This window comes from Neomonachus schauinslandi, chromosome 2, assembly GCF_002201575.2.
Source record: "Neomonachus schauinslandi chromosome 2, ASM220157v2, whole genome shotgun sequence".
NCBI lineage: Eukaryota > Metazoa > Chordata > Mammalia > Carnivora > Phocidae > Neomonachus > Neomonachus schauinslandi.
In genome coordinates this window covers 129,005,475-129,028,039 of record NC_058404.1, presented here as the reverse complement: position 1 = coordinate 129,028,039, position 22,565 = coordinate 129,005,475, and the positions used below count along the sequence as shown (strand labels likewise).

The following is a 22,565-nucleotide window of genomic DNA, read 5'->3' as shown; positions in this document are numbered from 1 at the left end:
GTATACATAAAAGAAAACAGAATGAGATTTTGCCATTTGTGACAACAGGGATGGCCCTAGAGGATATCATGCTAAGGAAAATAAGCCAAAGAAAGTAAATACCATATGATTTCACATATGTGGAATACAAAAAACAAAAGAAACAAATAAAATGGATTAAGAGGTACAAACTTTCAGTTACAAAGTATGTTGCAAAGATGAAAAGTACAGCATAGGGAATAAGGTTAATATTATAATAATGTATAGAGACAGATGGTGACTATACTTAATAGTGATGAACACTGAGTAATATATAGAACTGTTGAATCAATATGTTGCACTCCTGAAAGTAATATTACATTGTTGTTAACTATACTTCAATAAAAAAGAAAATCGCAACCAAAAAAAAGGAAATTGTGCTGTTTTAACCTTTTTCACTAAATTTTTTCTTGAGATACTTTAATATTATGTTTGTGACTTCATATTGTATTTTATTTATTTTTATTATTTATATTTTAATTAGTAGTTTAGTTTTTTCAGCAAAAGGAAGTACCTAAACATTAGATTTTATATTTGATTTCTTTGTATTTTCCACTGAATTTATTTTGATCGGGTTCTCCCTATGAGTGGATGTATGAAAAAATAAATAGTGAAGGCAGAAAGAATCACAGAGAATGAGAAATAATAACAAAGTTGGTATGGGAGATGCACTGTTTTGTTTTGTTTTTTTTTTTTAGGACTACTTTTAGATTTTAATATTTCTGAGGCTTCCCTACGTGATTGCAGAGAATTATTAAGAACGTTCAGAACAGTGCATGTACAATGTATTGAATAGTTTTCTTAGAAACTTATTTGCCACCTACACTAGCATCTGCCAATCTCCTGATTAGAATAAAAACCACCATCAGTATGGCCAGGACTCACCTCAGCCTTACAATTCTAACATCTGGACCTTCCAATATAGCCTCTATTGAAATGCATGAGACATCAACTCCATAGCTGGTAAAGACTTATTCCTTCTACTTCTAGACAACTTCATCTAAGGAATGCAGATAGATTTTCCCTATACCCACATCCTGTTTCCTGTCATTTTTTATTACAGCCTATTGTACAGAACACAGCTTGCAAAGTCCAGTGCATACATATATAATCTCCATCACTATATGCTTACCATTTGACCTTTTTTCTCAACTCAGAACAAAATGCCTTCCTTGTACTACTCTAAGAATTTTTTCTATTTATGCACCCTCTTTATCCCTCAAACTTAAGAGATACAACTCTATCTCCATATCCACAGTTCATGAGTGTTGATGAAATATAGCATAATAGCTGGAACATATAAGTAATTATTCCAATAGAAATCCTTTTGACCTTGTTTTTCTTACATCAAACGAATATCTTGTACCTATGCATTAAAATGAAAGTTGATGGGTTCTGCATGGAAACATTAAACAATGAAATCTGGGAAATCGGGAATATCTGGAATTAGTTGTTGACTGCTATGAGTAATATTTATAATCTTGGGCAAGTAAGTCCTTTATCAACTCTAGCCATGGTTTCCTTATAAACACTTTACAGTCTCTATCTTCAATTATTTATTACCAAATAAAAATCAAAATGAAAATATTCATATTTTCAATGGGCAAGAGGTTAGATTTGAAATTAATAACAAAAATGATGTTAATAAAATAAAAATAACTGACAATATTTTTAGAACTTAGCAGTTTGTTTCACCTCCTTACATTTTGTGCATTGTTGATTTTATTTCTATTTAAGTCAATTTTGTATCTTTTTAAGGATGACTAACTTTAAAGCTGGTGGTCCATCTGTTTTCTCTTTGTTAGCAGACTTTTTGAGGCTGGCCTGAGTTTATAAAGAAAATGACTTGCTTTGATAAAACAACTTTTCAAAAGAAAAAAATATCATTAGAATTTCTTTTTACACTTTGAAATGGTCATTTTTTTTTTGTAGTGTTTCTAACACCCATAAACATTCTAAGTAGGAAAAATTTGTTGGTTATTTGAAAAATTGCTATTATTAAATAAATCTCTCATCTCCAAGGTTCAACTTTTTACACGATGAAATAATGTATTTTTGAAATTCCATGCTTTGGGCGCCTGGGTGGCTCAGATGGTTAAGCATCTGCCTTCGGCTCAGGTCATGATCCGGGGGTCCTGGGATCGAGTCCCGCATCAGGCTCCCTGCTCAGCTGGGAGCCTGCTTCTCCCTCTGCCTCTCTCTCTCTCTGTCTCTTATGAATAAATAAATAAAATCTTTAAAAAAAAATTCCATGCTTCTTTTAAAAACTGGCTCTAACTTGTAGGTAATGATATCCTGACCATAACTTTCCATACCAGAATTTATTCCCTGCTGTGTCTTATTCTTTATTTATATTATATAAAAGAATTTCAGAAAATCAGATGGTAGGTAAAAATGAGTAGTATTTCAACCATCCTGCATCCATTGTATTTCCATACACGTGTTTGTAATATTCTTTTGATGTAAATTCTTTAAAGGACTTTTAAACAGTATTATGTCACCAACCATCAAGCATAAGATGTAAGTTTTGTTTTCATATTACTGCCCATATATGTCCCCTGAATTTTCTTAAATGACATTTAGTCTACCTTAAATTGTGGATGTTACTGAAGGAAAATACAGTCACAGCTAAAACAAAGTGGCTAACAACCTAAAAATCACTTTTGAAGTATATCCTGAATATTTTTTTTTGATCTGGATTTAACTGAACCAAAATATGTAAGTTCAAATAGTGAAAGAATATTGTGAAAAATAGCTTAGTGAATCCAGGGAGACACTCAAGTGATCTAGTATCCCTAGGGCAATAGTTCTTTCACGTTAACTATTTTGACAGTTATTCTGTGTGTGTGCGGGATGGGGAAGTGAGGTCTCTTGTTTACCTACATCCTGCCTCCCTTTTCTTCAACATTATTCTTCTTACATATTATCCATATCCTCTCGATACCTCCACTTCCTATGATTCCTTTCAAACCCCCTTCTTCAGGAATAATCTGATAACCTGATTCATTAGAAAGGTTTCAGTGACTAACAATTTATAATGTTATACTTAAAGTTATCTGAAAGCGATTTCTGCATAGGGTCTAGGTATATTTTGTGTAATAAAGCAAATCCAGAACCAGTGGTATTTAATAAACTTAAAGGAACTGGCACAAAGAGGAGTTTATAGTACCAATAAAATTATTGAGAAAGGATATTTAATTTTTTGATAAAGAGACAGCATAGAATGTAAAACTTAGAATTCACAGATCTTATATACTGAGTCATATTGAGTAAGCCAATTATTATTTAGAGCTTCAGTTTTCCATCTGTAGATTGAAGCTGAGGTATTTCAAACCAATTTTAATGCACAATTACAGGAATAAATTAGGACAGTTTATATGAAAACAATTTATAACACTTAAAGTATACAATAGATAAGATGCTATAATTATATTTGTTATTTATAGTATCCCCCCAAATTATATAATGTAATTACGTATTGTCTTTATTCAGTGAGTCAAACTTACTTCTAAAAGTGACTTGCTTTACATTATACTGATATGAAACAAATGAGCAGTGTTAAATTGCCATTTTTTTTATTTTACTTCCTTTATATGTTATTACATAGATTAGGTAAACAATATCTTACTTTTAGAAGTCTCCTGGCAGAGCTTATATGGTAAAGTTACTCATAAGGTAGAATCATTTAAGCAAGAAACTTAGGGCTCACATTATTTAATCATGTTAATAAATACTAGGAAACAAGAGGAATAAACTATAGGCTCTCTTCTTAATTTTATATAATATATAATGGTATATTTACATATGATCAATTACATAAATTTATTTATTGGATACAAGAAACTTGCTATCTTCTATCTATCTTATAAAGCCACAGAGAGTGACTATAAAGCCTTTCACTTATTCACAGAAATAATTTTGTTATTTTTGCTTACTTTTATTCAAGAAACATTGTACCATCTAAGATATGCTAGATATTGGGCATCTGGATCTGGGTGTGTATACAAGAGATTCATTCTTCATGTTGTTGCTGTAGTAAACCCCAACAATTGTCCATTATTGTGTATCCTTGCACAAGCACATAAAAATTATTTTCTACTCATTTTCCTTAGACATATAATTTTAGTTTAAACCCTCACATCTTTTTCATTTAGAAATCATACTTTCTGGAATATCAGTAGTACAGAATTATACTTTCTTAGGTTTCTTCTGAATTGAGTTACAAGTCATATATATTATTGCTATTATAAGCAGTAAGTGTCTCAAATTCTCGTTTAAATCACCTTTTAACTAAGGAGAATTGCTTACACTGAGTGGGTTACAGCAGGCGTGCGGGCGTGCACACACACGCATTCGTTTTGAAGAAAACTCATTATTGTTTCTCGGGATTTAATTTTGTCCAGAGTTCATTTACTCTAGTTATAAACAGAAGAGTCAAGCATTTGCCTACTGGCTTTGGGAAAACTGTTTCATTGTTTCACTTTTCTTGTGAAGGGGTGGGGGAGATGCTGTGGCTTTTTTCCCTCCGGAACTCGGCCTTTAGCCGACCTTATTAACTTTCACCTTGCTTATCTTGCGCCTGTCCTCTAACCCCGGTTGAATCCTAAATGCCCACCAGGAGGATTTACTATCCCCTTAAGAATTTAGGAGTGAGGTTGAGCCAGGAAAGGTAATTTAACTCTAGACAATTTCCTTTTGGTAATTTGTGCAATCTCAAAATATAGGCCTTGCCTGCCAGACCTTTTGAATGTTTCTTTTTGGTTATTACTGAAACTCATTAGAAGGCTTCCTGCTTGCAAAGCAGTAACTGCTTGTGTATACAGTCTCTCTGTGGTAGAATATTTCTGCAACCTTTAACAAAATTCTTCTTTATCACTGAAAACAGATTCCACATCTAAGGATACAAACAGATTCAGCAATGTGCCAAAAAACTTCTGCAGAGAAATGTCCTGGTATTTATAAATGCTTCAAAAATTCTATTCCTCAATGACAACAGGAAAAGGACTATCTGTTTTTAATAAATATGGTTTGGATTTATACTGACACTTCAGTGGTTGTCACTGATAAAGAGGCACAGTTTATGTCTACTGATTTACTTTATACCAATGAATTATGTGGTAAAAAATCTAAAGGGTAATTTGCTTTTTAAGTAGTTCATGACACTTCTTAACATTCTTTCATTCCCTATATGTGGAGGAAAAGTTATTTTTTTAAAACCTTTGTTGGATCACTGAGTGAAGTGCTTCCAAATTAGACATAGTGGAATCCTAACACTTCCTTGGTTAGCCAGAAGGAAAAAAACTTTAGATTTTTTGCACCATACTGTGTCTGGTTTTTGTTGCTGTTGTTGAGGAGGATCTATGTTTATAAATGCTTCTGGTATTTATTACTACATTGGTTTAGTAAATGAGCTAATTAAAAAAAAAAAAAAAACTAGTAATTTTAAGGGCCCAGAAGAGTATCTGGCATATACTATGCATTATATGTGTTTTGAAAATACAGTAACAATTACAAAAGGTTAATTTCACCCTAATGGGTATAAATGATTTCTTAAAGAGGACAGTTGTTTAAATATATGGCCTTTCTTTTTTGAGAGGAACTGCATTGGTCACTTTTATCTATCTGATTTAGGGAAGCAGTATCGCGTAGGCCAGTGATTCTTAACTGGGGGTAACTTTGCTTTCCAGGGGACATTTGGAAATGACTGAAAACATTTTCCATTGTTATAAATGAATGCAGGTGTTACTGGCATCTGTAGGTTGAGGCAAATGATGTGGCTAAGCAATCTGTGATGCACAGGGCAGCGCCCTACAATACGAAATTATATAATCCCAAGTATAAATAGCGCTGAGGTGGAGAAAACCCGGGTTCAGAGCTCGTATTCTGAAATCCAAATGTTTGAGCTCTAATTCGCATTCTGCTCTCCATCAACCCTGGAATCCTCCTAAGTACTTAAGTATAAGGGCTTCCATTTCCTCATCATTAAAAGGGGTATAATAAAATCTTCTAACTAAAATGAAAAATACAGCAGTCCCCCCTTATCCAGTTTCTCTTACCCTGGTTTTAGTTACCTGTGGTAAACCACAGTCTGGAAGCAGATGATCCTCCTGACATAACATCAGAAAGTCAGTAGTAGCCTAACTGTACATCACAAGCCTATGTCATTCAATTCACTTCATCTCATCACATAGGCATTTTATTATCTCACATCGTCATAAGGACAGGTACTTTGTAAGATGCTTTGAGACCACATTAACATAACTTATTATAGCATATTGTAATTTTATTTTATTATTAGTTATTAAACTTTTACTGTGCCTAATGAAGCATTATCATAGGTATGTACATATAGGAAAGAAACAGTGGATATAGGATGGGGTTCTATCTATGGTTTTAGGCATTCACTGGGAGTTTTGGAACATATCCCCTGCAGATAAGGGGGGACTACTGTAATAAATAAAATCTGAGATTTTTCTGCCTTCTAGTCATTTTTGTCAGTTTTTAAAATTTATGGAACACATGTCTCTTGAGTTTAGCATATGTAGGAATCCCTTCCAACCGTAGATCTTTTCACCATTAGATATCACGTAGGTCTTGAAAACACTCATCACTACCTTATTGCATTTTTAATATTGCTGTACATTAATTTTGTTTTGTTTTGCTCAAGAGTCAAGGCTTGCTGGGAATTTTATAAAGTCAAAGAAAGCTTTTTCAAGAATATAAATACTAGTATTGCCTCTTCCTTGGTATAATTTTTAATTATTTTATACAACTTCTAACTTGTCTAATAGGTTCATGGTTAAGGCAACTATAGGCTTCATTAAAACTAAATTAGAAAATAGTTTGGTGGAGTTTAATAAGAAAAATCTTTATGTCTCTTTCAATAGCAGATTCTATAGATAGCACAGGATTTGTTCGAAACACCATAGAACCCATCCATTTGTTTCTTCTCTAAGATGTGCCACAATGCTAATTTAACCTTTAAGAGAGTTTACAAAGATCATTACAGAAAGAGCATGAAAAAGACCCTTAGGATAGTCTCCAGGGCTAACTAGATAGAAAGAAAATAATAGTAAAGATCAAGATTACGTTGAGAATACAATGGGGAATCTGAGTACACACCATTCTTTAAAGGTGTTGAAAAGTATCCTGGTTTGTATTTTAGAAGGGAATTTGCTCACATGGGATTAAAAAGAAGGATTTATAAGCAACATTAAAAAAAAAGATGCAATCTAGATTATTTTGGGATTAAATGATAAAACAAAGCAATTAAACGTAAAGAAAATGGAAATACATTTAAGCCACTTATAATTTTAGTATTTTACTCATGAGTAACATCTGCACATACCTTCTTTTGAAACACTTTCCGTGTATGTAATCACATTTAACAGTACATAGGTTGGTTTCTTGACATCACAGTTTTGAAAGTTTCTACTTTTTGCCTTTAGATCTATATACTGATATATTTGCAATTAAATATATGTTTTATAAAGTTGTCATTCATTCATTATATTGTTTATCATATATTATATACTTACATATAATATTTATTATACTGACTCAGCTCGTGCCTTTATCGCTTATTTTCTGCACTACTGAAATGACCTACTCGATCTTCAGGTTACTAGGCCAATGTCAAATGGGTCACAGTCATTTTTGAGTCTATAATTTAATATGTTGCTATTACTACTAAAGCACCAAAATTTATTCCTTTTATAAATTAGAAAAGATTCTGACCACTTTCTTTGCATTTCTACATACAAACTTTGCATAAATAAAAGATAAGGAGTTAAAGATATTTTAATGTGAGAATTTTCATAGCCCTGGTTTTGGCCAAAGAAGTGTGTCTCTATTTGTCATGTTGACACATGGGGAAAAAATGAACTGCGTAAGTACTAATGAGTTACTAGTAAATGCCAGACATTGTTAAGAACAGTGGATTCAGCATTGAACAATACAGGCAAAGTCCATGCCCTTAAGACATTTATATTTTAGTTGGCTTGGGATGGCAAAAGGACTATCTATCAAACCTAAGAAAGGGAACTGAAGACAGAAGAAAATACAGTGAGAGGCTGGTGTGACTAATAGGTCACAGCAATTGTAATAAGGAAACTAACATGGTTTTTGTTTGTTTTTAATTAGCATCATGTGTTTTATTTGTTGTTTTTCCTTTCTTAATGGTATATAAAATAATGTGCTTTAAAATCTGTCATCTTTAATTCAGTGAAATGCAGAGTATATGCTCCAGTGAAGAAATGAGAGAGAAAAATTATAGGGAAATAAAGAACTGACTCTATTATAATCTTCACACTTGACTAATGACTAAATTTGCCATCTAATCATCTACTAGGAAGTCTAAGGATAGGTTATGAAATAGCTGTTTGATAACTAAAACATCTAAGAACTAACAATTATGTGAGCTTAATTTAATTCCAGTTTTGAGAATAATGTGGCTAGGCATATGTACTGAAAGTTCTCTTTGAAGGATGTGATCCCAAGAGCTTCAGAAAGAATTAACATCAATTAACAGCATTTTGAGGAAATTATTTCCATATGGGCCAGGGTAACAAAATATACATATCTACGTGCCAAAATATTTTTATGTATTTTCAATCAAGGGTTTCTTTCCTATGTTTGTCTAAACATGTTCCAAAAATATGTAAAACAAAATATATTCTGAATGTAGAATTGGAAGAGAAAGGAATGAATGTTCATTTCTTCAAGATCTAAAGTTGGCAGCTGATAGCATTTAAATAAATTCCTCTTGGAGACTTTCTCCTCTACAAAAAAGCCAAAAGCAAAAACAAAACAAAAAACAAAAACAAAAGCACAAAACCTACTTACTTAAGGTTACACCACCTTCTCAGAGACTGTCAATGTCCAAAAACTAGTTGACACAAGAGTATAAGGCTCTCAACCATTTCCCTAAATTGAGGGCAACTATGAGGAGTCATCCTAGCTTTACATCTGCCTGTATCATCACCTGAGATAGTTTAATTAAATAGGGTTTAGCTTCATCCTCTGCCAGTCTCTGTTGTCTTCATTCCCCCACAGGTGTTGGCTTGAGAATGCTCTTCAAAAAACTTATTTTATTGTCTCAGATATTTGTCTCAGAGTCTGTTCTAGGATACCAAACTACAGCAGTAAATGTGAAATTACTTGAATATTCTGGAATAAATTACTTTGCTTTTTCAAGTTAAGAGGTGTTCAAAGTGGTTTGTTTCCTCAAGGATAAAATGAGCATCCATCAAAGTAATTCCTAGGTTTGTTGGTCACTTTATTTTGATATTATAATTAAGTGTTGCTGTCATCAAGTTAATTACATTCCAGCTATAATATTAGGTATTTTATACACAGTAGTTTATTGAATCTTAACAACAATCCTGCATGTAGATACAGGTATGAATATAAATTTTCCTTTCATAGATGAGGAGATTGGAGACTTACAAAGGTAAGTAACCTGCCATAGTCACTTAGCTACAAAAGTTTCTGATTCTGATTGATTCTCCCATTAAACTTTAAACTGCTTAAAGGCAGGAGCCAGTTCTTTTATACACAGCACTGTTTCCCAACATGTAATGCAATATCTTGCCCTCAGTAGTAGTCAGTACATTGATCAAGTGAATAAATGAATCCACATATATCTTACCCAAAATCATGCCATTAGCCCCGGTGCTGTGCTGTCTCCCAGATAGGCTAGGAGCCCTGGAGTTAATGGTGAACAGCACAAAAAAAAAATAAAATAAAATAAAAAAGGAAGTCTCAGATGTCAAAAGTGAACTATGCTGAACAAAGAGGAACAGATGATTTAAATGTGCATTTTCTTTAAAAATGAAGAGTGAAAGTCTTCCTTTTGTTTATTTTTATGGTAGATCTTTATAGCTGTCAGAGATTAGACCAGAGAAGGAACACTGAGGCTGCCTATAGGATTGAGTTATTTGATCCCTTTCCATGTGTCTTTATTAAAACCATATATTTAATTTAATGTCAGGAGGGTTAAAAAGATCACATAAAGAAAATAATGACTGTTTCCACAAATATAGTGTTAAAGTAATGGAAATGAAGTCTCCACCCACCTTCCTGCTTTCGTAGGCAGCATATGTAGAAATAGAAATGAAAAAGAAACATTACCACTGTTGATTATCATGATTAATTTATATCTCTTTTCTGTCCCAAATGATTTTTTTTCCCTCAGAATATTTCCCAAAGAGCACTCATAATGTGTCTAAAGTTTGGATGCAGATATTAAGCACAATTTGTGGATTTGTTGGTAACCTGTTCAACAGTTAAGTGAGCATCTTACAGAAGTCATAAAGAAGAAGAGAAAATGAAAGCTCACGTTTCTAAGTATGCTGAAATACCTAGAATATCAGAGTAGCCTCCAGAAGGACAGAGATCACTAGGAGACTCCTCCAGGAACAAAGGAGTTGGAGGTGCCATTCCCCTCCCTTACACCCCAGGTTAAACACATGGCCACCTGTGGGAACCAGCACACCACTAACATTCATTACCCAACTTGCTTACACCGTGTCCCTGTCCCCAGATTTTGGGGATCTGCCCCCTCCAGCCAGGCTTGCCTCAAGCCCAGCACTGCTGGTCTGTTCCCCCAGAAGACCAGCACATAACTTAACACCACTGCATGTCCTGACCACATGTTTTGCGGGTCTCATTTGTGGTGGTGGCAGCAGCAGGTCTCCTGTGGGGGAGACCCGTGGTGCTCACCTTGTAAAAATTGTGAGCCCTGCCCACACACATGTTTTGCTGATCTACCCACGCTGGCCCAGTCCCAGCAGCAGTGGCTCATCCCCTCTCATGGAGGAGAGGAGTGCCACTGAGCACCTCTCCTACAAGGATCCACCCCCTCAAATTGCTCTTGACAAGAGCCCATTCATATGGGAGCCAGAAGCCTGGCTGTGTGCAAGCAGCCCCAATATAGGCCAGGACCACTCCAAAGTGCCTCCTACCATGGGGAGAGGGAAAGAAAACACATATACAAGTCAGATGGTGGCCCCAGCAGAAGTCTATGGGCAGACAGCTGATCTGATTGTAAGCCCTGCTCAACAATGAAAGTTTCTTGGGGGACAATATGGGGAAAGTACCCTGCAGTTTAGTGCTACTTCACCTCTGGCAAACATCTGGTCTGACTCAACTCAAGCCCAAGGCATCCCCAGACTGGTCCACTAACACAGGGACCAAACACTACCCACACCAAGAAATGAGCCATTGCAGACAATTGGACTGAAGGAAAATGTGGCTTAGCCACAATAGCAGGGCACAGGCATTACATATTAGAGTCACCCCTGAAATGCCAAATTCAGGTAAATGGGATGCGGCACTGCAGAGCACTATAGAACCTCTTCTTCATGAGGAGGCTACTTTCAAGAATAGGAACTATAGATGACTTTCCTAATACACAGAAAGAAATACATAGACTTAGACATAATAAGGAGACAGAGGAATATGTCACAAATCAAAGAGGACAAAACCCCACAAGAGACCTAAGCAAAACAGAGATGCCTGATTAAAAATTTAAAGTAATGATCATAAAGATACTCACTGGGCTTGAGAAAAGAGTCAAGGACATCAGTGAGACTCTTAACAAAGATAAAAAAGAACCAATCAGAGATGAAGAACAAAATAAATGAAATTAACAATACACTAGGTGGAATAAATAGCAGAATAGAGGAAGTGGAAGAACGAATCAGTCACCTGAAGGACAGAGTAATGGCAAGTACTCAGGCTGAGCAGGTTAGATAAAAAAATATATATAGAAAATGAGATTAGACTTAGAGAACTCAGTGACTCCATCAAACATAATAACATTTGCATTACAGAGATCCCAGAATAAAAGAGAGGAAAGGGGGCAGAAAATTTATTTGAAGACATAATAGCTGAAAACTTCCCTATCTGGGGAAGGAAACAGATCTCCAGATCCAGGATGCACAGAGAGCCCCCAACAAGACCAACCCAAGGAGGGCCACACCAAGACACATAGTAATTAAAATGGCAAAAAGTGGTGATTAAGAGAAAAAATTTTAAAGCAGCAAGAAGAAAGAAGACAGTTACATACAAGGGAAATCTCATAAGGATATCAGCTGATATTTCAGCAGAAACTTTGCATGATACATTCAAAGTGCCAAAAGGAAAAAAAAAAATCTGCAGCCAAGAATACTCTATCCATCAAGCTATTGTTCAGAATAGAAGGTGAGATAAAGAGTTTTCCAGACAAACAAAAGTTAAAGGAATTCATGACCACTAAACCAGCCCTACAAGATAAGTTAAAGGGGATGTGTTGAGTGGAAAGGAAAGACCTTACATAAGAGTAAGAAAAGCAGGAAGCATAAAAGCAGTAAAAATAATTATATCCAGAAAAACCAGGCAAGGGACTCACGAAATTAAAGGATGTAAGGTATAATAATATATACTTAAAACATGGTGGGGAGAGGAGTAAAGAATGGACTAAAATTTAGGTGATCATTAACTTAATGCAGACAGTTATATACAATGTTATATTAAACCTAATGGTAACCACAAATCAAAAGCTACTAATAGATATGCAAAAAGAAAAGAGAAAGGAATCTGAGTATATCACTAAAGAAAGCCAACTTATGGTGAAGGAAGAGAGCAAGGAAACAAAAGAACAGAGAAAAACTACAAAAACAACCACAAAACAAGTAGCAAAATAGCAATAAAAACATATCTATCAGTAATTATTTTGAATATATATGGATTAACAGATATATTCAGAATATTCCATACTAAAACCACAGAATAAACATACTTTTCCAGTGCACATGGAATAATCTCCAGAATACATCATATATTTGGCCACAAAACAAGTCTCAACAAATTCAAGAAATTCAAAGTCACACCATGCATCTTTTCTGACCACAAGGCTATGAAACTGGAAATCAACCACAAGAAAAAATCTGGAAAGAGCCCAAACACATGGAGGTTAAATAACATGCTACCAAACAATGAGTGGGTTAAGTAATAAATCAAAGAGGAAATTAAGAGAAAATACATACAGACAAATGAAAATGAAAATACACTGGTCCAAAATCTTTGGGATGCAGCAAAAGCTGTTCTAAGAGGAAAGTTTATAGCAATACAGACCTACCTCAGGAAGCATGAAATATCTCAAGTAAACAAGCATGAAATATCTCAAGTAAACAATCTAACCTTACACTCAAAGAAGATAGAAAAAGAAGAATAAGGAAACCCTAAACCCGAAGAACGAAATAATAAAATAATAAATAAAATAATAAAATAAAATAATGAAAATTAGAGCAGAAATAAATGACATAGAGACTAAAAACAAATGCAAACAATAAAAACAACAGATTGATGAAACCAGGAGCTGTTTTTTTGAAAAAATCCACAAAATTGATAACCCCTGGCCAGACTCATTGAGAGAGAGAAAGGGAGGGAGAGAGAGAGAGAACTCAAACAAAATCGGAAATGGAAGAGGACAACCAATACCACAGAAATACAAAGGACTATAAGATAATATTATGAAAAATTACATGCCAACAAATTGGACAACCCTAAAAAATTAAATTCCTAGACATATAACCTACCAAAACTGAAGCAGGAAGAAATAGAAAATTTGAACAGGCTGATTACCAGCAATGAAACTGAATCAGTAATCAAAAATCTCAACAAACAGAATTCCAAGAGCAGACAGCTTCAATGGCAAATTCTACCAAATATTAAAAGAAGAGATAATACCTATTCTTCTTAAATGTTTCCAAAAAATAGAAGAGGAAGCAAATTGTCTAAATTCATTCTATGAGGCTGGCATTACATTGATACCAAAATCAGATAAAGACACCACAAAAATGAAAACTACACACCAATATCTCCCATGAACATAGATGCAAAAATCCTCAACAAAATACTGGCAAACCAAATATAACAATACATTAAAAACAATCATTCACCATGATCAAGTGGGATTTATTCCTGGGTTGCAAGTGTGGTTAAATATTTGCAAATCAATCAATGTGATACATCACATTAATAAGAAAGGAGAAAAACCATATGATCATTTGATCATTTCAATAGAGGCAGAAAAACATTTGACAAAGTACAACATCCTCACCAAAGTAGGTTTACAGTAACATATCTCAACATAATAAAGGCCGTATATGAAAAACCCAAAGCTAACATCATACTCATTGGTAAAACAAAACAAAACAAAACAAAACAAAACTGAGAGCTTTTCCTCTAAGGTCAGGGAAAAGACAAGAATGTTCACTCTCACTACCATTTTGCAATACAGTATTGGGAATCCTGGCTGCAGCAATCAGACAACAAAAAGAAATAATAGGCATCCAAATCAGTAAGGAAGAAGTAAAACTTTCACTATTTGCAGATGACATGATACTCTATATAAAAAACCCTGAAAGACTCCACCTAAAACTAATAGAACAGATAAATGAGTTCAGTATGTTTGCAGGATACAAAATCATTGTACAGAAATCTGTTTCATTTCTATACACTAATAATGAAGGAGCAGAAAGAGAAATTCAGGAAACAATCCCATTTACAATTGTACCAAAAATAATACAATACCTAGGAATAAACTTAACCAAGGAAGTGAAAGGCCTATACTCTGAAAAGTATAAAACACTGCTGAAAGAAATCAAAGATGACACAAACAAATGGAAAGACAGCCAATGTTCATGGATTGGAAGAACAAATATTGTTAACCTACCCAACACAACCTACAGATTTAATGCAATCCCTATGAAAATACCAATAGCATTTTTCACAGAAGTAGAACAAATCATCCTAAAATTTGTATGGAACTGCAAAATACCCCAAATACCCAAAGCAACCTTGAAAAAGAAAACAAAGTTGGAGGTATCACAATTCCATACATCAAGTTATACTACAAAGCTGTAATATTGAAGACAGTATAGTACTGGAACAAAAAACAGACACATAGATCAATGGAACAGAATAGAAAGTGCTGAAATAAACACATGATTATAAGGTCAATTAACCTGACACTGGGAGTAAGCATACACAATGTGAAAAATCTCTTCAACAAATGGTGGAAAGCTATATGTAAAAGAATGAAACTGGACCACTATTTAATGCCATGCACAAAAATAAACTCAAAGTGGATTGAAGACCTAAATGTGAGACCTAAAACCATAAAAATCCTGAAAGAGACCAGGGGCAGTAATTTCACTGCATATTTGCTGTAATGGCATCTTTCTGGATAGGTCTCCTGAGGCAAGAGAAACAAAAGCAAAAATAAACTACTGGGGCTACATAAAATTAAAAAAAGCTTCTGCACAGTGGAAGGAAACAACCAACAAAACTAAAAGGCAACCTACTGAATGAGAGAAGATATTTGCAAATGACATATCCAGTAAAGGATTAGTATCCAAGATATATAAAGAATTTCTACAACTCAATATCCAAAAGACAAACAATCCAAATAAAAAATGGGCAGAAGACATGGCAGACATTTCTCCAAATAAGACATTCAGATGGCCAACATATGAAAAGATGCTCAACACTGGGGAAAGGCAAATCAAAATTACAATGAGATATCACCTTACACCTATCAGAATAGCTAAAATCAAAAACAGAAGTCAAGTGTTGGTGAGGATGTGGAGAAAAAAGAACCACCTTGTATTGTTGGTGGGGATGAAAACTGGTGCAGCCACTGTGGAAGACAGTATGGAGGTTCCTTAAAAATTTAAAAATAAAACTGCCCTGCGATCCAGTAATTGGACTACTGGGTATTTGCCCAAAAGATATAAAAATGCTAAATTGAAGTGATATATGCACCCCTATGTTTATTGCAGCATTATTTACAATAGCCAAATTATAGAAACAACCCAAGTGTGAATTCACAGGTAAATGGATAAAGAAGATATATATATATAATACACACACAATGGAATATTATTCAGCTATAAAAAGGAACGAAAACCTGCCATTTGCAACCACATGGATGGATCTAGAGAGTTTAATGCTAAGCACAATAAGCCAGTCAGAGAAAGACAAGTACCATATGATCTCACTCATGTGGAATTTAAGAAACAAAACAAAGGAAAAAGACACACAAACGCAAAAAACAGACTTTTAACTATAGGATACTAACAGATGGTTACCTGAGGGGAAGTAGGGGGGATGGGTGAAGTAGGTAAAGTGGATTAAGAGCCTACTTACCTTGATTAACACTGAGTAACATATGGAACTGTTGAATCACTATATTGCATACCTGCAACTAATATAACCCTGTATATTAACTACACTAGAATCAAAATAAAAGAAAAAAAAGGTAAAAAAAATAGCAGTTTACTACAAACATGAAGACAATATTAAAAGAGAAAAGACATGTTTAACAAAATATCTCAACTTGAAATCACTGAGTATAAGGACACCCTGAAGATATCCCCTAATATGCTTTAGTTTTACAGAAAATTGGGGAGGTTCATCTTAGTAACAATAATCTTCAAGCATGAATTTATAGTATTGTTCTGTATGTATTTTATTAAAATGTGATACATTTTAGCAATATTCCCATGGGAATACTGGGAGCCCACTAACAGGTATTAAATCAAGAAAACTGTCTATCCCACACTATCCGTAGGATATAAGTTCATTGTGCTTCCATCTTCCCATCAATATACAGCCATACCTTGTTTTATCACACTTGACATTTTTTACAGATTGAAGGCTTGTGGCAATCCTGCATCAAGCAAGTCTATGGGCACCATTTTTCTAACAGCATCTGCTCACTTCGTGTCTCTGTGTCACATTTTTATAATTCTTACAATAATTCAAAATAGTCATTGTTTTTACATTTGTTATGGTGCTCTCTTATCAGTGTTGAAATTGTGCCACAAACTGCAACTACAGAAGACGGCAAACAATTGATAAATGTGTTGTGTGTTCTGACTGCTCCACCAACCAGCCACACCTCTGACGCTCTCCCTCTCCTTGAGCTTCCCTATCCCCTGGCACAAGAATATTGAAATTATGGCAATAACACTACAATGGCCTCTAAGTGGTCTAGGTAAAGAAAGAGTTGCACATCTCTCACCTTTAACCCAAAAGCTAGAAATGACTAAGCTTAGTGAGGAAGACATGTTGAAATCCAAAATAGGCTGACAGCTTGTTCTCTTGGGCCAAACAGCCAAATTGTGAATGTAAAGGAAAAGTTCTTGAAGGAAATTAAAAGTGCTACCCCAGTGAACACATGAATGATAAGAAAGTGAAATATACTTATTGCTTAGATGGAGAAAGTTTTAGTGGTCTGGATAGAAGATCAAACCAGCTACAACATTCCCTTAAGCCAAAGCCTAATCCCCAGAAAGGCCCCAAGTTTGTTCAATTCTATGAAGGCTGAGAGGTAAGGAAACTGAAGAAGAATATGATATTACCAGAGACTGGTTCATGAAGTTTAAGGAAAGAAGCCATCTCTATAACATCAAAGGTCAAGGTGGAGCAGCAAGTGCTGACTTAGAAGCTCCAGCAAATTATCCAGAAGTTCTAACTAAGATAATTAATGAAGGTAGCTATTCCAAACAACAGATTTTCAGTGTAGTCAAAATAGTTCTTCTGTTGAAAGAAGATGTCATCTAGGACTTTCTCCTCTAGAGATGAGAAGTCAATGCCTGGCTTCAAAGGACAGGTTGACTCTCTTGTTAGAGGCTAATGCAGCTGGTGACTTTAAATTGAAGCCAATCTGAAAATCCTAGGGCCCTTAAACCATAAAAAATTTATTCTGCCTGTGCCCTATAAATGGAACAAAACTTGGATGACGGTACATCTGTTTACAATGTGGCTTAGTGAATATTTTAAGCCAACTGTTGAGACCTACTGTCAGAAAAAAGATTCTTTTTGAAATATTACTCCTCATTGACAATGCAACTGATCATTCAAGAGCTTTGTGGGAAATATACAATGAGATTGATGCTTTTATGCATGCCAACACAACACCCATTCTGTAGCCCATGGATCAAGAAGTCATTTCAACTTTCAAGTCTTATTATTTAAGAAGTAAATCTTGTAAATCTATAGCTGCTGCTATCGAGAGTGATGCCTCTGATGGATATGGGCAAACTCAATTGAAAACCTTCTGGAAAGGATTCACCATTCCAAATGTCATTAAGGATATTCATGAATCATGGAAAGAGGTAAAAAAATCAACATCAACAGGAATTTGGAAGAAATGGACTCTAACCCTCATGGACGATTAAGGGCTTCAAGACTTCAGTGGAGAAAGTAAATGCAGATGTAGTAGAAATAGCAAGAGAGCTAAAATCAGAACTGGAGACTAGAATATGACTGAATTGCTGAAATCTTATGATAAAACGTTAATGTATAAGGAGTTGCTTCTTACGGATGAGCAAATAAAGTTTCTTGAGATGGAACCTACTTCTGGTGAAGATGCTGTGAAATTATTACAGTGACAGCATAGAATTTAGAATATTACATGAACTTAGTTGGCAAAGCAGCAGCAGGATTTTAGAGGGTTGACTTCAATTTTGAAACAAGTTCTACTGTGGGTAAAATGCTATCAAACAACATTACATGCTACAGAGAAGTCATTTGTGAGAGGAAGAGTGTATCAAGGTGACAAACTTCATTGTCTTATCTTAAGAAGTTGCCACAGCCACCCCAGCTTTCAACAACCACCGCCCTGATAAGTGAGCAGCCAGCAACATCAGGACAAGACCTTCCACCAGCAAAAAAAAAATTACAACTCCTGGAAAGCTCAGATGATGGCTAACATTTTTTTAGTAATAAAATATTTTTAATGAAGACATGTACATTTTTTTAGGCATAACACTATTGCACACTTAATAGACTACAGTATAGTGTCACATAACTTTTGTATGCACTGGGAAACCAAAAAAATTCATTTGACTTGCTTTATTGTGGTATTAGCTTTATTATAGTGGTTTGGAATTGAACCTGCAGTATCTCCAAGGTATGCCTATAATAGGAATAATAGAAGCTACCTCAAAAGACTGTTGTGAAAATTAAATATGTAAGGGTATAAGAAGAATGCTTGGCATTAATATACATTCAATAAATATCATGTATTATTATTTTAAGCAGATAAACTTTTTCAGTGGTTCTTAAATGCTTAATATGTGTCAGCGAACTGGGTCAGGTAGATAAGGTGTATATGAGAAAAGTGGATGACTTGAGGTTGCATTTTTGCAGTACATCAGTAAGACCTTGGTTTAAAGGGACATAAGGAAAAGAGAGAAAGCAAAGATAATTTCCCGGTGTTGGCCTGATAATGGTGCCATTTATTGAGAAAAAAGATATTTGGGGAATAGGTTTCAGAGTCAAAATCAAGTTTGTTTGGTTCTATGTCAAATATATTAATTAATCAAAGTGATGACTGGATAAGTAAATTGGGGCTCAAAATAGAGATCACTTTTAGAGAAATGGTTTTCTAGGGAACGATGAAATGATAGATATGTAAAACGACACCATCTAGATGTCGAGTATGCAGAAATTTTCATTGGCTCCTTCAGCATATTTTGTATCAGTTGACTGCCACAGTGTACTCTATACTCTTCTCTTTCCTCCTTCTTTGCAACAATAAATCTTTCACTTTTTGCCTCTAGAGCCATAAGACAACTTGTCAGTTTCTATGTCTGTATTTTTCTAAACAAAGATAGGGCTCTCTTCAAGAGGAGTTCTGGTGCCAGCATGTAATCTTTGCTTTTTTTTTTTTTTTTTTTTAACTTTGGAAAATATTTTATTTTTTCCCCCTTCCCTCATTTTCTTTTACTTAACTTCAATTAATTAACATTCAATGTATTATTAGTTTGAGAGGTAGAGGTCAGTGATTCTTTGCTTTCTTTGTAGCATGATTCAATGAGCTATGTCTTATTTCTCTCATTAGAGTATACATTAGAGATATTAGAGTATATATTTCTCTCATTAGAGTATACAAGAGTAGATATATATTTCTCTTATTAGAGTATCTTGGACCTGATTTTTTCTGATTAACAAAGTATAACCAAAAGTCTAAATTAAACACTTGCTGAAATTTTTCTAAGTGCTCTATAGTTCTCCTTAGGTCATTGTAGTTACTTTGTTTTTAGTTCCTTAAATTTCTAGGTTACCATTTTGCTGACACAAATCATGATATTGGTAATTCTAAAACTCTCTTAGCATATGCTTAAATAAGTATAGTATTTTTGGGCACCTGGGTGGCTCAGTTGGTTAAGCAACTGCCTTCGGCTCAGGTCATGATCCTGGAGTCCCAGGATCGAGTCCCGCATCGGGCTCCCTGCTCGGCAGGGAGTCTGCTTCTCCCTCTGACCCTCCCCCTTCTCATGTGCTCTCTCTCATTCTCTCTCTCTCAAATAAATAAATAAAATCTTAAAAAAAAAAAAAAAAAAAAAAATAAGTATAGTATTTTAAATCCAACAAAAATTTAATGGCCTCATATATGGATGTGCATTACGCAGTAAAATAATCTGTATTCTCAGATAAAACTATAGAATTCAAATTTAGGAAATTAGAAAAACAAAATTCAAAATGCCTTTTAGTTCAACACTAAAAAGAAATAAGCTATCAAGCCATAGAAAGACATGAAGGAACCTTAGATGTGCATTACTGGGTGAACTAAGTAAGCCAAATAGGAAAAGACTACATGAATACTGTATAATTTCAACTATACAACATTATGAAAAAGGCAAAATTGTGGAGACAATAAACAGATCAGTAGTTGCTAGGGATCAGAGGAGAAGGGGAGAGATTATTAAGTAGAGCACATAGGATTTTTAGGGCCGTGAAAATATTCTGTATGACATTATAATAGAGAAGTGTCATATGAATTTGTTCCCAACTAAAGAAGGTACAGCTCATAGAGTGAACCCTAAGGTAGACCATGGACTTTAATTATATGTCAATGTAGGTTCATCACTGGTAAAAAAAAAAAAAAAAAGTACCATTCTGGTGAATGATGTTGATAATGGTGGGAGGTTATGAATGTGTGGGGCAGACGGTGTAAGAGAAATCTCTGTACCTTCCTCTCAGTTTTGTTGTAAAACTAAAACTGCTCCAAAAAATATTTTTAAAATGTCTTTTATAGTAAATTATCCATTTAACCACTATTTGTAGCAGTATTGCACTGGGAAATTTAATCTCATGAATTATGTTCTTTTTTTTTTTTAAGCCTTGTTGAAAATTTAGGGGTTTGTACACATATGTAAAAATACCACTCTGTATTCTATGTATGCTATGAATGGATTTTTTTTTTTAGACATCTTCTCCTTTCTGTGTCTACTGTAGGCTACGTATCGAAATCGAATTGTGAGCCAAAGTCTCAGCACAAGGGACAGAAAAGCAATGCATACTCCCACCGAGGACCGTTTTAGATACTCAGCAGCTGATCAGACAAGCCCCTACAAAAGTAAGACCTGTCAACTATCAAGTCTATGTTTAAGTAATTTCTTGAAGGACAAGGAACTAGTGGAAGTTATCAAACACTCAAGAGGAACTTATGAAACCCTCACATCAGAGGTCACCCAGAATTTACGAGCCACCGTAGGGCAGAACTCTCTGAAGCCAACAGCTAAGACCGAAGGGCCTTCCACATTCTCAGAGAAACCAAAGGACCAAGCAACTGTGGCCCGGCAGCATTCGACCTTTACAGGAAGGTTTGGACAGCCACCAAGAGGGCCAATCTCTTTACACATGTACAGCAGAAAGAATGTTTTTCTCCACCACAATTTACACACCACTGAGCTGCAAACTCTAGGCCAGCAGGATGGATAATTAAATCACCCTATTCCTGTCTCTTGGTAGGATAAGGATGGTTAGTGTTTCTCGTGCATAGCTCATGTTTAAATTGTCATATCCTTACTTATTTTTAGTTATAAACAAAGAATTGTGCTCTTTTTTTTTTTTTTTAGAATGAGGGTTCAGGCATGTTAATTGAATTAGGTTCGGTAGCCTTGAAGACTTCATTATATATATGTATAATAAATGGGACCATCTTGTTGGTTTATATAGTCCATAGTTTATTTATCTTTATCAGTCACTGATATACATTGACATTTCAGAAGGTAATAATATCAAATAGCACTCTGTTCACTTAATGGTGTTACTGTGAAAATAGACGTGAGGAATAAATAGATAAAGGAACTGTAAAGAATTTTAAATTACATAGTTAATAGAAGGAGAAGAAAAGAAGGATTTTAAAGTCTTATATTTGATGTGTATTTATTTGAAGAATGAAGCTTGCTTGCATGTAACCTAGAGATACGTCTGCCTCTCTATTACATACATTCAAGCTTATCCTGCCATACTCTTAAGGGAGATATGGCTATTTCTTTTATCCTCTAAATGTTTAGTTCACACTGGTTCACAAAGGATTTCAGACTGAGTAATTGCTATCCAAATAGAGAATGACAGCTCTGATCTTTGAAAATTTTTGCTTTCCGTTTTGCTATGGCTGTTGAAGTAGTAGGACATAACACAGTGAGGTGGTAAAGTTGGGTGAATTCTGTCAAATGATGCATAAAGCATGACATGTTATATTC

General features: G+C 34.6%; 1 protein-coding gene across 1 annotated transcript in view; it reads left to right on the top strand.

Annotated features, from left to right (window-relative positions):
* The window catches only part of CCSER1 (coiled-coil serine rich protein 1), a 1,330,597-nt gene extending 1,308,799 nt beyond the window's left edge, over positions 1 to 21,798 (top strand). Inside the window, exon 11 of the mRNA XM_021702315.1 lies at positions 21,313 to 21,798. Coding sequence (XP_021557990.1) covers positions 21,313 to 21,798 — 486 coding nt within the window. The remainder of the gene's footprint in view (positions 1 to 21,312) is intronic.
* The last annotated feature ends 767 nt before the right edge of the window (positions 21,799 to 22,565 follow it).